This window comes from Hypanus sabinus, chromosome 6 (genome assembly GCF_030144855.1).
Source record: "Hypanus sabinus isolate sHypSab1 chromosome 6, sHypSab1.hap1, whole genome shotgun sequence".
Lineage (NCBI taxonomy): Eukaryota > Metazoa > Chordata > Chondrichthyes > Myliobatiformes > Dasyatidae > Hypanus > Hypanus sabinus.
Genome location: NC_082711.1, coordinates 64715403 through 64729749, shown reverse-complemented (window position 1 = coordinate 64729749; position 14347 = coordinate 64715403). Strand labels below are relative to the sequence as shown.

Genomic DNA, 14347 nt, shown 5'->3' with positions numbered 1-14347 from the left:
TTAATATCCAAGGATACACATTGTATCAAAAGGACAGGCATGTAGGCAGAGAGGCTGGGGTGACTCTGTTGGGAAAAAATAAAATCAAATCCTTAGATGTGACATAGGATAGGAAGATGTAGAATCCTTGTGGATAAAAGTAAGAAACTGCAAGGTAAAATGATGGGAGTTATATACAGGCCTTCAAACAGTAGCCAGGATGTGGGATATAAATTTCAACAGGAGACAGAAAACATGTAAAAAGGGCAATGTTACGATAGTCATGAGAGATTTAAATATATGGGTAAATTGGGACAATCAGGGTAGTTCTGGGTTCCAAGAGATGAAATTGGTAGAATGCCCACAAGATGGCTTTTTAGAGCAGATTGTCATGAAGCCTACTAGGCAAAAGGCAATTCTCAACTGGTATTTAAATCCAGAATTAACTACCTTCTGCACCTAATAAAGTGTCACTGAGTCATGGTCCATCAACTGCAAGGTTCCACATATTGTACATTCAGAGATGCTCTTCAGCATGGCACTGTTTTAGAGCATGGTTATTTGAGTTACTATCACCTTTCTATTAGCTTAAATCAGTCTGCTCATTCTCATCAGACTTCCCTCATTAACAAGGCATTTTCACCCACAGAATGCCATTCACTAGACATTTTTTTGTTTTTTTCTCCATTCTCTGTAAACTCTATACTGTTGTGCATGAAAATTTCAGGAGATCAGCAGTGTCTGAGATACTCAAACCACCCCATCTGGCACCAACAATCATTCCACAGTCAATGTCACTGAGATTGCTTCTCTTCCCCATTCTGATGTTTGGTCTGGAAAAAAAAAAACAACTGAACCCCTTGACCATGTCTGCATGCTTTTATGCATTGAGTTACTGCCACATGATTGGCTGATTAAATATTTGCATTGAGCCCCAGGTATACAGGTGTACCTAAAAAAGTGGCCACTGAATGTATTTTCTCCTCCTACATCCCACACCTCCACCACAAGTACACTGTGAATGCCATTTTGTAGCATCTGTAAAATATACAGATACAGATATTACAGATATTACTTGCAAAACTACTCCAATCAAGTGTTTTAAATGCTTCATCTTCATATTAAGGAGGACAATGGTGGAAAGCACCTGACAAACCATTATCTGCAAGTTTTCTTCAAGTGACTTTACTAACCTGACTTTACATCTGGGAGTTCATCACTATAAGGAATGCAGAAATTCAAGATGAAGGTTCACTGGTACTTTTTCAATGGCAATTAAGGATGGGCAATTAGCTCTTCTTTTTCCAGCAATTATTAAAAATGCAGCGGTGAGCTGCATGTGTGTGCTCATGTGTGCTTTAACTCTGCAACTTCAGCTTGCTGGGTTATTTAACAAAGATCTGTGGATCTGTGAGAACTAAGGATTAAAATTTATACATCTGAATTTGAATAAAGTAATACCTTTGTCTCTTTAAGAGATGTCTCAATTCCCTCTTTATGCTGGTGCATTTGGTCAACATGAACTCTCCAGTCCTGTTAAAGCAAAGTAATTCATGTTATTAAATAAAACATTTCTGCACAAAGTGCTGAAGGGACTCATCAGGTCAGGCAGCATCCATGGAGGGAACTAAATAGTGAAAGCTTCGGGCTGAGATTCTTCATTAGGAATGGAAAGAAAGGGGAAGTCAGAATAAAAGGTAATGGGAAAGAGCTCTGGTTGAGCACAAGGCGAAAGCACATCCTTCCTTTCCTGTCCTGATGAAAGGTTCTGGCCTGAAACATAGACTGCTTGTTTCCCTCCATTGATGCTGATTGACTTATGGAGTTCCTCCTGCATTTTACATATTGCTCAGACTTCCAATATATGCAGAATTTCTCGTGTTAAAAAAACAAATAAAAAGACAGTCCCAGTCACTTGAAAGTGCATTGAGAGTTCACTTGATTTGCCAACTATCTCCAGGAATTCTTTTCAGTTCCAACAACTGCAGTATTTTGATTATGATGTACATAACTAAGACATAATTAAACTTATTACACTCACTACTTGTGCTATTTATAGAAAAATGAATAATTTATAAGGACTCAAAAATTGGTTGAAAAGTTCTGCGAAAATCTGATTCTTAATTACAAATAACATAACACAGTTTCTACCAAACGCATCTTTATCTATATTTTGTGTCTTGCATGAAAGGTAGCTTTTACTATTTTGCTACTTTGCAAGGAACTGAAAAAGCAAATTATGTGAAATATGAAATTCAGATTACTCATGAATATCCTGCATTCTTATATTGAGGTTTCTTGGTTACACTCTTGCTTAGCTCAGAAGTTTGCTCAGCTCTAGAAACCTGAATACAAAATGCAGGATGATAATCCAGTGAAGGTGTGCTTCATTGCTTTCACATAAAATGTTCTGCTGACATCCCATCTGTTTTCCTAAAGCTTCTTTATATTATTCTGAAGAGGATAATTTATGTTCCTGGTAAATCCTGTAATGCAACTGTGTTATGTGCCAATAAGCTCGAATTCAACTTCAATAACCATCCCTTTACAAACAGATTATTAGTTTGTAGGAGCTTGTTGTGTACATAATGGATGTTATGCTTTTTGGACAGCAACAACATAATCAGCTGTTCACAAATCCAGAAAGCTACACACCATTTTATTGCATCACTATTCCCAAGCCTAAAGAGATAGAATCATAGAACCATAGAACATTACAGCACAGAAACAGGCCTTTTGGCCCTTCTTGGCTGTGCCAAACCATTTTCCTGCCTAGTCCCACTGACCTGCACCTGGGCCATATCCCTCCATACACCTCTCATCCATGTACCTGTCCAAGTTTTTCTTAAATGTTAAAAGTGAGCCCGCAGTAACCACTTCATCTGGCAGCTCATTCCACACTCCCACCACTCTCTGTGTGAAGAAGCTCCCCCTAAACTTTTATGTATCTGTATCCCCCTTTAAACTTTTCCCCCTTCACCCTTAATCCATGTCCTCCGTTTTTTTTCTCCCCTAGCCTCAGTGGAAAAAGCCTGCTTGCATTCACTCTATCTATACCCATCATAATTGTATATACCTCTATCAAGTCTCCCCTCATTCTTCTACGCTCCAGGGAATAAAGTCCTAACCTATTCAACCTTTCTCTGTAACTCAGTTTCTCCAGTCCCAGCAACATCCTTGTAAACCTTCTCTGCACTCTTTCAACCTTATTAATATCTTTCCTATAATTTGGTGAACAAAACTGCACAGAATACTCCATATTCGGCCTCACCAATGCCTTATACAACCTAACCATAACTTTCTGACTGTTATACTCAATACTTTGATTTATAAAGGCCAATATACCAAAAGCTCTCTTTACTACCCTATCTACCTGTGACGCCACTTTTAGGGAATTTTGTATCTGTATTCCCAGATCCCTCTGTTCTACTGCACTCCTCAGTGCCCAACCATTTACCTTGTATGTTCTACCTTGGTTTGTCCTTCCAAAGTGCAATACCTCACACTTGTCTGCATTAAACTCCATCTGCCATTTTTCAGCCCATTTTTCCAGCTGGTCCAAATCCCTCTGCAAGCTTTAAAAACCTTCCTCACTGTCCACTACACCTCCAATCTTTGTATCATCAGCATATTTGCTGATACAATTTACCACATTATCATCCAGATCATTGATATAGATGACAAATAACAATGGACCCAGCACTGATCCCTGTGGCTCACCACTAGTCACAGGCCTCCACTCAGAGAAGCAATCCTCCACTACCACTCTCTGACTTCTCCCATTGAGTCAATGTCTAATCCAATTTACTACCTCACCATGTATACCTAGCAACTGAATCTTCCTAACTAACCTTCCATGCGGGACCTTGTCAAAGGTCTTACTGAACTCCATGTAGACAACCTCCACTGCCTTCCCTTCTTCCACTTTCCTCGTAACCTCCTTGAAAAACTCTAATAGATTTGTTAATCATGACCTACCATGCACAAAGCTATGTTGACTCTCCCTAATAATTCCCTGTCTATCCAAATACTTGTAGATCCTATCTCTTAGTACTCTTTCCAATAATTTACCTACTATCGACATCAAACTTACTGGCCTATAATTTCCTGGATTACTTTTAGAACCTTTTTTAAACAACGGAACAACATGAGCTATCCTCCAATCCTCCGGCACCTCACCCCTGGATACCGACATTTCAAATATATCTGCCAGGGCCCCTGCAATTTCAACACTAGTCTCCTTCAAGGTCCGAGGGAATAACCTGTCAGGTCTTGGGGATTTATCTACTCTGATTTGCCTCAAGATAGCAAGCATTTCCTCCTCTTCAACCCGTTTAGGTTTGATGACCTCAATACTTGTTTGCTTTATTTCCACTGACTCCATTCCAGTTTCCTTAGTAAATACGGACGCAAAAAAACCCATTTAAGATCTCCCCCATTTCTTTTGGTTCCATAGTCGACCACTCTGATCTTCAAGAGGACCAATTTTATCCCTTATTATCCTTTTGCTCTTAATATACCTGTAGAAGCTCTTTGGATTATCCTTCACCCTGACTGCCAAAGCAACCTCATGTCTTCTTTTAGCCCTCCTGATTTCTTTAAGATTTTTTTGCACTTTTCATACTCCTCAAGCACCTTATTTGCTCCCTATTTCCTATACATGTCATACATCTCTCTCTTCCTCTTTATCAGAGTTCCAATATCCCTAGAGAACCATGGTTCCTTATTCTTATTGACTTTGTCTTTAATCCTTACAGGAACATACAAACTCTGCACTCACAAAATTTCTCCTTTGAAGGCCTCCCACTTACCAATCACATCCTTGCCAGAGAACAACCTGTCCCAATCCAAGTTTAGATCTTTCCTCATTTCTTCAAAATTGGCCTTTTTCCAGTTTAGAACCTCAACCCGAGGACCAGATCTACCTTTATCCATGATCAAGTTGAAACTAAAGGTGTTACGATAACTGGAACCAAAATGTTCCTCTACACACACTTCTGTCACCTGTCCTAACTCATTTCCTAATAGGAGATCTAATATTGCATTGTCTCTAGTCGGTACCTCTATATATTGATTTCAAAAACTTTCCTGAACACATTTTACAAACTCTAACCCGTCTAGACCTTTAACAGTATGGAAGTCCCAATCAATATGTGGAAAATTAAAATCCCCTATTATCACAACTTTATGTTTCCTGCAGTTGTCTGCTATCTCTCTGCAGATTTGCTCCTCCAATTCTCGCTGACTATTGGGTGGTCTACAATACAACCCCATTAATGTGGTCATACCTTTCCTGTTTCTCAGCTCCACCCATATGGTCACGGTAGACAAGCCCTCTAATCTGTCCTGCCTGAGCACTGCTGTAACATTTTCCGACTAGCAATGCCACCCTTCATCCCTCTGCTTCTATCACGTCTGAAACATCGGAACCCTGGAACATTAGGCTACCAGTCCTGCCCTTCCTGTAGCCAAGTTTCACCAATGGCTACAATAACATAATTCCACGTGTCAATCCACGCCTTCAGCTCATCAGCCTTCCCCACAATACTCCCCACATGTTACTTTTCAAATAAATTGCAGTCTAATCATTTAATGCCCAGCCTATTAAAAACTTGTGCTTGTAGATCTTGTAGTGTATTCTTATTAACAGTGATATGAATGCCACTTATATAATGTTAAAGTCAATGTGATGCTGTTGCAAGTAAGTTTTCATTACACCTGTGCATACATATACTTGAGCACATAACAAACTCAACTTTGACTTTATAATAATTTGTAAACAGAAGAGATATACAGTTATTCGTTGGCAACACGAAACCTTCATGGAATGGCACTTTGTGTTATTTCCCTTCTCATCCCAGGGACTGCAGTTTTAAATGTATTTTCAAACTAATATGAGCTGGTATTCTGTGAAGTGTTGAAAAGTGACACCTGTGTCATCCTTCAGTGGTGCCAACACACTGTCTACTATTTTCAATGTCTGTAAAACACTTGCACCACTGCCCAAGAAGATCAGGCAGTTCCACCAAAGAATCTGAACAAATTTATCTTACAAACATCTAGACCAGATTATCAAATTGTTTACAGAAATTTGCTGTCAAGTTCCTGACAGTGAAAATTCATCACAAAATATAACTGGCTGTTAAGTGCTTTAGGGCACCTTAATATTATGAAAACATTCTGCATAAAACATCTTTTTTTCTGCACTGAGTATTCTGCATCATTGATTTAATATCTTGAAATGTTTAATATTCTCCCTTGTGAGCAAAGTCTATCCTTGTTGCATTACAATTAAGTGTTAAAGACCATGCAGCAAGAGTCTTCAAGTATATTTTCAGTATTAATAATATTATAAAGGCTTCCATGATCATGCTCTCTCCTCACTGCTGCTGTCAGGAAAGTGGTACAGGAGCCTCAGGACTCCTACCACCAAGTTCAGAAATGGTTATTACTCCTGGGGGCGGAGTTTCAAGATGGCGACGTAGACATCTGCCTTTTAGGCGCTCTTCATTTTTTAAACTATAATCATCCTTTAATCAAATCTTTTCGTACTTAATTACATGGGTTGATACTTACGATTTACTTCTTTTCTAAAATAATACTTGATTTAATCTTTTCAAACTTAAAATGTCTGCACCTAAGAAATCGTCTAAAGAGCCTCTATCTCTTGAGGCAATTTCTAATCTTCTGGATACTAAACTGGATACTAAACTTGCAAGTTTGGAAAGTAAAATGACAAGTCTGGAAAATAAGCTTACTGTGAAAATGTCTCAGCTTGAAGAAGTCGTTAGATCGCTTGATACCAAGCTTCAATCGCAGGCAGCAGATATTGAACGGCATGAAGAAAAGTTCACGGCTCTTGGAAAGTTAATTTGTGAAAAAATACGTACAATTGAAACATTGGAGAAGAAGGTACTGTCGACCGCTCATACAGTAGAGCATTATAAGTTTAAAATCACCGATCTTGAAAACCGATCTCGCAGACAGAATTTGCAAATCATTGGGCTTCCCGAAAAAGTTGAGTCTGGTGACTTAACTGAATTTTACTCTAACTTATTATGGGAAGTTTTCGGTGCTGAAGCTTTGCAGGCTAAACCTACTATTGATCGTGCCCACAGAGTTTCGAGATTTTCGGTCTCGAGTGACAAGCCACGAGCTGTGATTGTTCGCCTCCGTTATCCTCGGGAGAAGGAGCTTCTAATCCGATTAGCTCATCAGAAAGGCTTCTGTGATTTTTCACAGAAACAATAAGTTTCGTATTGTTGAAGATTATTCATTTGAAGTGATGAAAGCAAGAACCGTTTTAAAACCAGTGATGGCAGAGATTCATTCGATTGGATTTAAACAAGCTTTAAGATACCCAGCGAATCTCAGAATTACGTTGAGTGACGACAGTCAGCGCTTCTTTAATACTCCGGCAGATGCAAAGAAATTCGTCGAAGAATATCGATCTTCTAGAATAAGTTGAACTATCTGTTATGTTGAAGAATTTTTGGAGAGAAGATGCCGTTTCGTTTTGGGCTTTAACTTATGAAGCTGCGTTATAGCTTTTTACTTTGGTCTGTAGACCTGTTTTTTTTTATTATCATGGTTTATAGATGCTCTTTTAATTTTACTATAATGTCTTTTTTCTTAATTTTTTTTTTCTGATTTGGATATACATGTCTATATTTTGTAATAATGATTTATTTTTTAAGATGTCGTTTCTTCTTCCCATAAGACTTTGCTTTCCATAAGCGTTTATTTGTTTGCTTGTACTTGAAAATGGGACGAATGTTTTGGATTTTTGGACCTTTTTTTTATATTGTAATGATTATTGAATCCTTTTTCAATCCTATTTTGATGACTTTTTAAAATTTTTTTTTAAAATAGATTGGTGAATTTACATTTATATTTTGTAATTTGTTTTTTCAAAATGTCGTTTCTTCTTCCCATAAGTCTTTGCTTTTGAAACGTCATCTTTCTTATATTTGAATATGGAATCTTTTTTTTTAAAGGCATATTACACTTTTTTAATCTTTAATGTTTATCCTTTTTTATTAATGATCTTTTGCTTTATTATATTACATTTTTTTCCATTTTGATTGATATATATCCTTTTTTTTGGCAACCCTGTATTTAAATCTGGGTGCTATATAGTCTCTTTTTATCTTTTCATGGAGTTGCCATCTTGAAATGGGGGTAATATTAGTATTAGTTTGTGCGCCTGCCGCTTGGCTTTTTTTCGAGGGGTTGGGGGAGGGGGAGGGATCTTTTTTCACGCTTTTGCTTTTTATTTTTTTGCTTTTAGTTTATGGGCCGACTTTAAATTATTAATATTGTTGAGGTGTCATGTTCTCCGGTTGCTCCTGAATCATTTTTCGTTCTTCCTGAATTATGGGTTATGTGTCTTTTTAACCTTTTATGATATATACAATTAATATTGGCATGAAGGATAAGTCTATTAATTTTATCTCTTGGAATACTAATGGTTTAAATCATCCGATTAAACATAAAAAAATATTTAAAGTATTCCATAGACTAAATGCTAATATTATCTTTGCACAGGAGACCCATATTAGGAGGGAGGATAATCAACGCTTTTTTAGGTTCTGGAAGGGTCAACAATTTCACTCGAATTGTACCGCCAAAATTAGGGGTGTGTCTATTTTTATAGACCCCTCAATTTCGTTTGCACATCATGAAATTATTTCTGACCCACAGGGCAGATTTTTGTTGATTACTGGTTCACTTTTTAATCGAAAAGTGGCTCTAGTTAATATTTATGCTCCAAACTTTGACTGCCCTGAATTTTTTAAATGTTTATTTACTTCCCTTCCTAATCTAAAAGAATATATGTTGATAATGGGTGGAGATCCTACTTTATGTGCATCTTATCGCCCTATATCGTTATTAAATGTAGACTCTAAGATTCTTACAAAAATTTTAGCTATTAGGTTAGAAAAGATACTATCACAGATGATTTCAGAAGATCAAACTGGTTTTATTAGGAACCGGTATTCCTTTTTCAATGTTAGAAAATTGATTAATGTACTTCTTCACCCATAACCTCAGAATGTGTTATTTCATTAGATGCTGAAAAAGCTTTTGATAGAGTTGAATGGACATACTTATTTAATGCCTTGAAAAATTTTAATTTTAGTTCTAATTTTATATCATGGATTAAATTAATATATTATAAACCTGTTGCTTCTGTTCTTACAAATAATTACAGATCCTCTTTTTTTCAATTATCTCATGGTACGAGACAAGGTTGTCCCTTAAGTCCCTTATTATTTAATATCGCATTAGAACCTCTAGCCATTGCTATTCGTGAATCTCCCAATATTTTTGGTATTACCCGTAATGAGAAGTTATACAAGTTATCACTTTATGTTGATGGCTTGTTGTTATATATTTCTGATCCTGATAGGTCTATTCCCGCTATTTTATCCTTGTTGGTTCAATTTGGTAGTTTTTCTGGTTATAAACTAAACTTGGATAAGAGTGAGTTATTCCCTTTAAATGCGCAAACTTTATTGAATGACAGGATACCATTTAAAGTTGTTACTGATAACTTTATTTATTTAGGTATAAAAATTACCAAGAAATATAAAGATTTATTCAGATTGAATTTTTTACCTATGCTTCATCAAATTCAACAACTTACTACTAGATGGTCTCCCTTATCCTTATCATTGGTTGGTCGGATTAATGCTATTAAAATGATGATTTTACTGAAATTTTTATATTTATTTCATGCTTTACCAATTTTTATTCCTAAATCTTTTTTTGATAACATTAATTCAAAAATTTCCTCATTTGTGTGGCAAAATAAAAACCCCAGGTTAAGTAAAAGACAGTTACAGAAATCTAAAAAAGATGGTGGTTTAGCTTTACCTAACCTCAGATTTTACTATTGGGCGAATAATATTTGAAACTTAATATATTGGAAACTAGATTTGGATTCACCATTGTGCCCACAATGGGTAAATTTAGAATGTAATGATGCACAAGGATATTCTTTATTCTCTGTTCTTGGTTCTTCTCTTCCTGCTGATTTAGTCAAACTTAATAAACAGATATCTAACCCTATTGTCAAACACATATTACGAATTTGGTTTCAATTTCGTAAGTTTTTTACTCTGAAAAACTTTGTTCTTGATAGCCCTATCTTACTTAACTTCTTTTTTAAACCTTCTTTAACAGATCAAGCTTTTAGCATATGGAAAAGGAAAGGTATAATATGTTTTCGTAATCTTTTTTCTGAAGGTAGTTTGATGTCTTTTGACCAACTTTCCAACAAATTTAAGTTACCTAAATCTTATTTTTTTAGATATTTACAAATCAGAAATTTTTTATATGAAGTTCTACCATCCTTTCCCAATTCAACTTCGATAGATTTTTCAGACATGATTTTTACCTTGAATCCTTGTCAGAAGGGATTAGTGGCTCTTATTTATAATATGATTATGAAGATACAACCAGAAATGTCAGGTAGAATTAAACAAGAGTGGGAAAAAGAACTTCAATATAATATATCAACAGAAAAATGGGAAAAAAATTCTACAAATGGTTAATTCTTCTTCTATATGTGCTAAACATGCTTTAATACAATTTAAGGTCGTACATAGAGCTCATATTTCTAAAGATAAGCTTGCTCGATTCTATTCCCATATTAACCCTCAATGTGACAGATGTCATTCAGATGTGGCCTCATTGACCCACATGTTTTGGTCATGTCCCACCTTACATAACTATTGGAAGGACATATTTGCTACCATTTCCTCAGTTTGGAATATTGACTTACAACCTCATTTTATCACTGCAATTTTTGGTATACCAAATGAGGATGGTAGTTGACTTTCCCCTTCAATTAGACGAATGATCGCCTTTGCAACTTTAATGGCCAGAAGGTCTATATTACAAAATTGGAAAGAAGTAAATCCTCCTACCATGTTTCAGTGGTTCTCTCAAACTATTTCTCGTCTGAGTTTAGAAAAAATTAGAAGTACTATTTTCGATTCATCAATTAAATTTGAAGAAACTTGGGGATATATTCATATATTCATATATAAATTAATTCATATATTCATATGAATTAATTTGGCCTCTTCCAGACGCTTTCTCTTTTTATTCTTGTTCTGGTATGGAGTTCCGGAGTTCTTGACACTATCATATACATATAAATTGTTATTATTGCTCATGTTAGTTTAGGTTTATTTTTTTTTAATATACATTTTTTCTTGCATTTTCATATTTTTTTCCTTTTTTTTCTTTTGGTGATTATTCTTTTTCATGTATAATCAATATAGGTTTGAGTGATTATTGTACGATTTTTTTTTGCTGATATTTTAATAAGATATTGTTATCTTATTACTAATTTAACTTCAAGCCTAGTGCATTTATAACCTATTTAATATCATGTTATGTTTTTCCTTATATATGAAATTTAATAAAAAGATTGAAAAAGAAAGAAATGGTTATTACTCCTCAAACCATCAGGATCTTGAACCAAAGGGGATAACATTACTCAGCTTCACTCGCTCCATCACTTAACTGTTCCCATAATCTATGGAATCATTTTCAAGGACTCTTTATCTCATATTCTCGATATTTATTGCTTATTTATTAATTATTACTATTATTATTTCTTTTTGAATTTGCAGTTTGTTGTCTTTTGCACCCTGGTTGTCTGTTGTGTTGGTGTGTATTTCATTGATTCAATTAGACTATGCTGAACACATCAGATTAAAAGGTTGTCCTCTAAAATGCATTTAGAAGGACTACAACAGTAAAATATTAGAATATTAATACTTCATTTGACTGCAGTTACAATCAGTTTAAACAGTAATGTACTATTGGATCACAGAAACTGAATGGCTCATTAAGTTTTCAAAAGGGAGGCCCACTGTAAAATTCTAAGTGCTGAAAGCCAGGTTCATGGACTTAAAAGTGAACATTTATTCAAACTTGGAAGTAACATACCTTGTTGTCAGTCCTGATGGTAACCTTAAGTTGTGGCAGAACTCGTTCTACCTCTAGATTCCACTCAGCAATATCTGTTGTTGATTCCAAGATCTCTTCTGGCTTTGAGCACTCTATTCCCTCCTAAAAATTAAATACATTTAATTCAGGAGTTTCTGCAGTATAAACATTTATTCATTGTCACAGCATTAGGTCATAATTAAGGATTGTTCCTCTATCTGTGTTAATATAATTTTCAACAATAAATCTGCGAGGACCTCAGGATAACAGTTTTGGCTAGAAAATGGTCCTCCTCCAACCAACAATTCTCTAAAATATTCTCTATTCTTCATCACATGATAATCAAGGGTGCAAGCCTAGTCTTACCAAAATGATGGAACATAGTAATTAATTTTAATGATGAGCAGAGTGTAATTTCTATAAATTTGCTGAGTCTATTGATAAACATCTATCTTTGGCAGGCTAGGAGTATTATAAAGAACTGTATAATCTCCAAATTATGAAGTTATGATGAGATTTACAGTCTCAACTGTAAGACATATGGATAAGAAAACTTAACTTATGATCTTATTTTTACTAAGGAACATTGAAATTAAAAATCTTTAAACAGAGATGAAAATTGTACCATTTTCTGTCCTTGAGCTTTCAAAACCTCCAGATCCAGAAAAGGCTCCCCTTCTTCATAATCTTCTGCTTCCTCCTGAAGAAAAGTTTTAGAAACATAGTTAAAGAAAATAAACCCACCGTCCCTAGAGCAAGGGGTTTAGATGAGGTGGAGTTTGTTTGGTGTGTTCAGAAGGTTTCTTGACAATATATAGTTAAGTCTACAAGAGGAGAGGCTGTACTTGACCAGATATTGGGAAATTAACCTAGTCAGGTGTCAGATCTCTCAGTGGGAGAGCGTTTTGGAGATAGTGATCACAAACCTATCTCTTTTACCACAGCATTGGAGAGGATAGGAACAGACAAGTTAGGGAAATGTTTAGTTGGAGGAAAGGGAAATATGAGGCTATCAGGCAGGAACTCAGAAGTATAAATTGGGAAAAGGTGTTCTCAGGGAAATGTATGGAAGAAATGTGGCAAATGTTCAGGGGATATTTGCGTAGAGTTCTGCATAGGTACGTTCCAATGACACAGGGAAAGGATGGTAGGGTACAGGAACCATGGCGTACAAAGGCTGTTGTAAATCTAGTCAAGAGAAAAGCTTATGAAAGGTTCAAAAAACTAGGTAATGATAGAGATCTAGAAGATTATAAGGCTAGCTAGAAGGAGCTTAAGAAATTAGGAGTGCCAGAAGGGGCCATGAGAAGGCCATGGTGGACAGGATTAGGGAAACCCCCCCAAGGCATTCTACAAGTGTGTGAAGAGCAAGAGAATAAGACGTGAGAGAATAGGACTAATCAAGTGTGACAGTGGAAGTGTGTATGGAACCGGTGGAGATATCAGAGGTACTTAATGAGTACTTTGCTTCAGTATTCACTATGGAAAAGGATCTTGGCAATTGTAAGGATTACTTACAGTGGACTGAAAAGCTTGAGCATGTAGATATTAAGAAAGAGGTGGTGCTGGAGTTTTTGGAAAGCATTAAGTTGGATAAGTCACCAGGACCGGACAAGATGTACCCCCTGCTACCGTGGGAGGCGAGGGTGGAGATTGCTGAGCTTCTGGGGATGATCTTTGCATCATCAATGGGGACGAGAGAGGCTCCAGAGGATTGGAGGGTTGCGGATGTTGTTCCATTATTCAAGAAAGGGAGCAGAAATAGCCCAGGAAATTATAGACCAGGGAGTCTTATTTCAGTGGTTGGTAAGTTGATGGAGAAGATCCTGAGAGGCAGGATTTATGAACATTTGGAGAGGCATAATATGATTAGGAATAGACAGCATGGCTTTGTGAAAGGCAGGTCATGCCTTACGAGCCTAATTGAATTTTTTGAGGATGTGACTAAACATATTGACGAAGGTAGAGCAGTAGATGTAGCATATATGGATTTCAGTAAGGCATTTGACAAGGTACCCACCCCATGCAAGGCTTATTGAGAAAGTAAGGAGGCATGGGATCCAAGAGGACATTGCTTTGTGGATCCAGAACTGGATTGCCCACAGAAGGCAAAGAGTGGTTGTAGATGGGTCATATTCTGCATGGAGGTCAGACACCAGTGGAGTGCCTCAGGGATCTGTTCTGGGACCCCTTCTCTTCGTGATTTTTATAAATGACCTGGATGAAGAAGTGGAGGGATGGGTTAGTAAATTTTCTGATGATACAAAGGTTGGAGGTGTTGTGGATAGTGTGGAGGGCTGTCAGAGGTTATAACCGGACATTGATAGAATGCAAAACTCGGCTGAAAAGTGGCAGATGGAGTTCAACCCAGCTAAGTGTGAGGTGGTTCATTTTGGTAGGT

The 14347-nt window shown here is 36.4% G+C and overlaps 1 protein-coding gene across 3 annotated transcripts in view; it reads right to left on the bottom strand.

Annotated features, from left to right (window-relative positions):
* The window catches only part of ift57 (intraflagellar transport 57 homolog (Chlamydomonas)), a 50110-nt gene that overhangs the window by 8993 nt on the left and 26770 nt on the right, over positions 1 to 14347 (bottom strand). For all 3 annotated transcript variants that reach the window (XM_059972335.1, XM_059972336.1, XM_059972334.1), the window contains 3 exons: positions 12572 to 12646; positions 11947 to 12069; positions 1441 to 1512 (listed from right to left, as the gene is read on the bottom strand). In XM_059972335.1, the coding sequence (XP_059828318.1) occupies positions 1441 to 1512; positions 11947 to 12069; positions 12572 to 12646 (270 nt within the window). The remainder of the gene's footprint in view (positions 1 to 1440; positions 1513 to 11946; positions 12070 to 12571; positions 12647 to 14347) is intronic.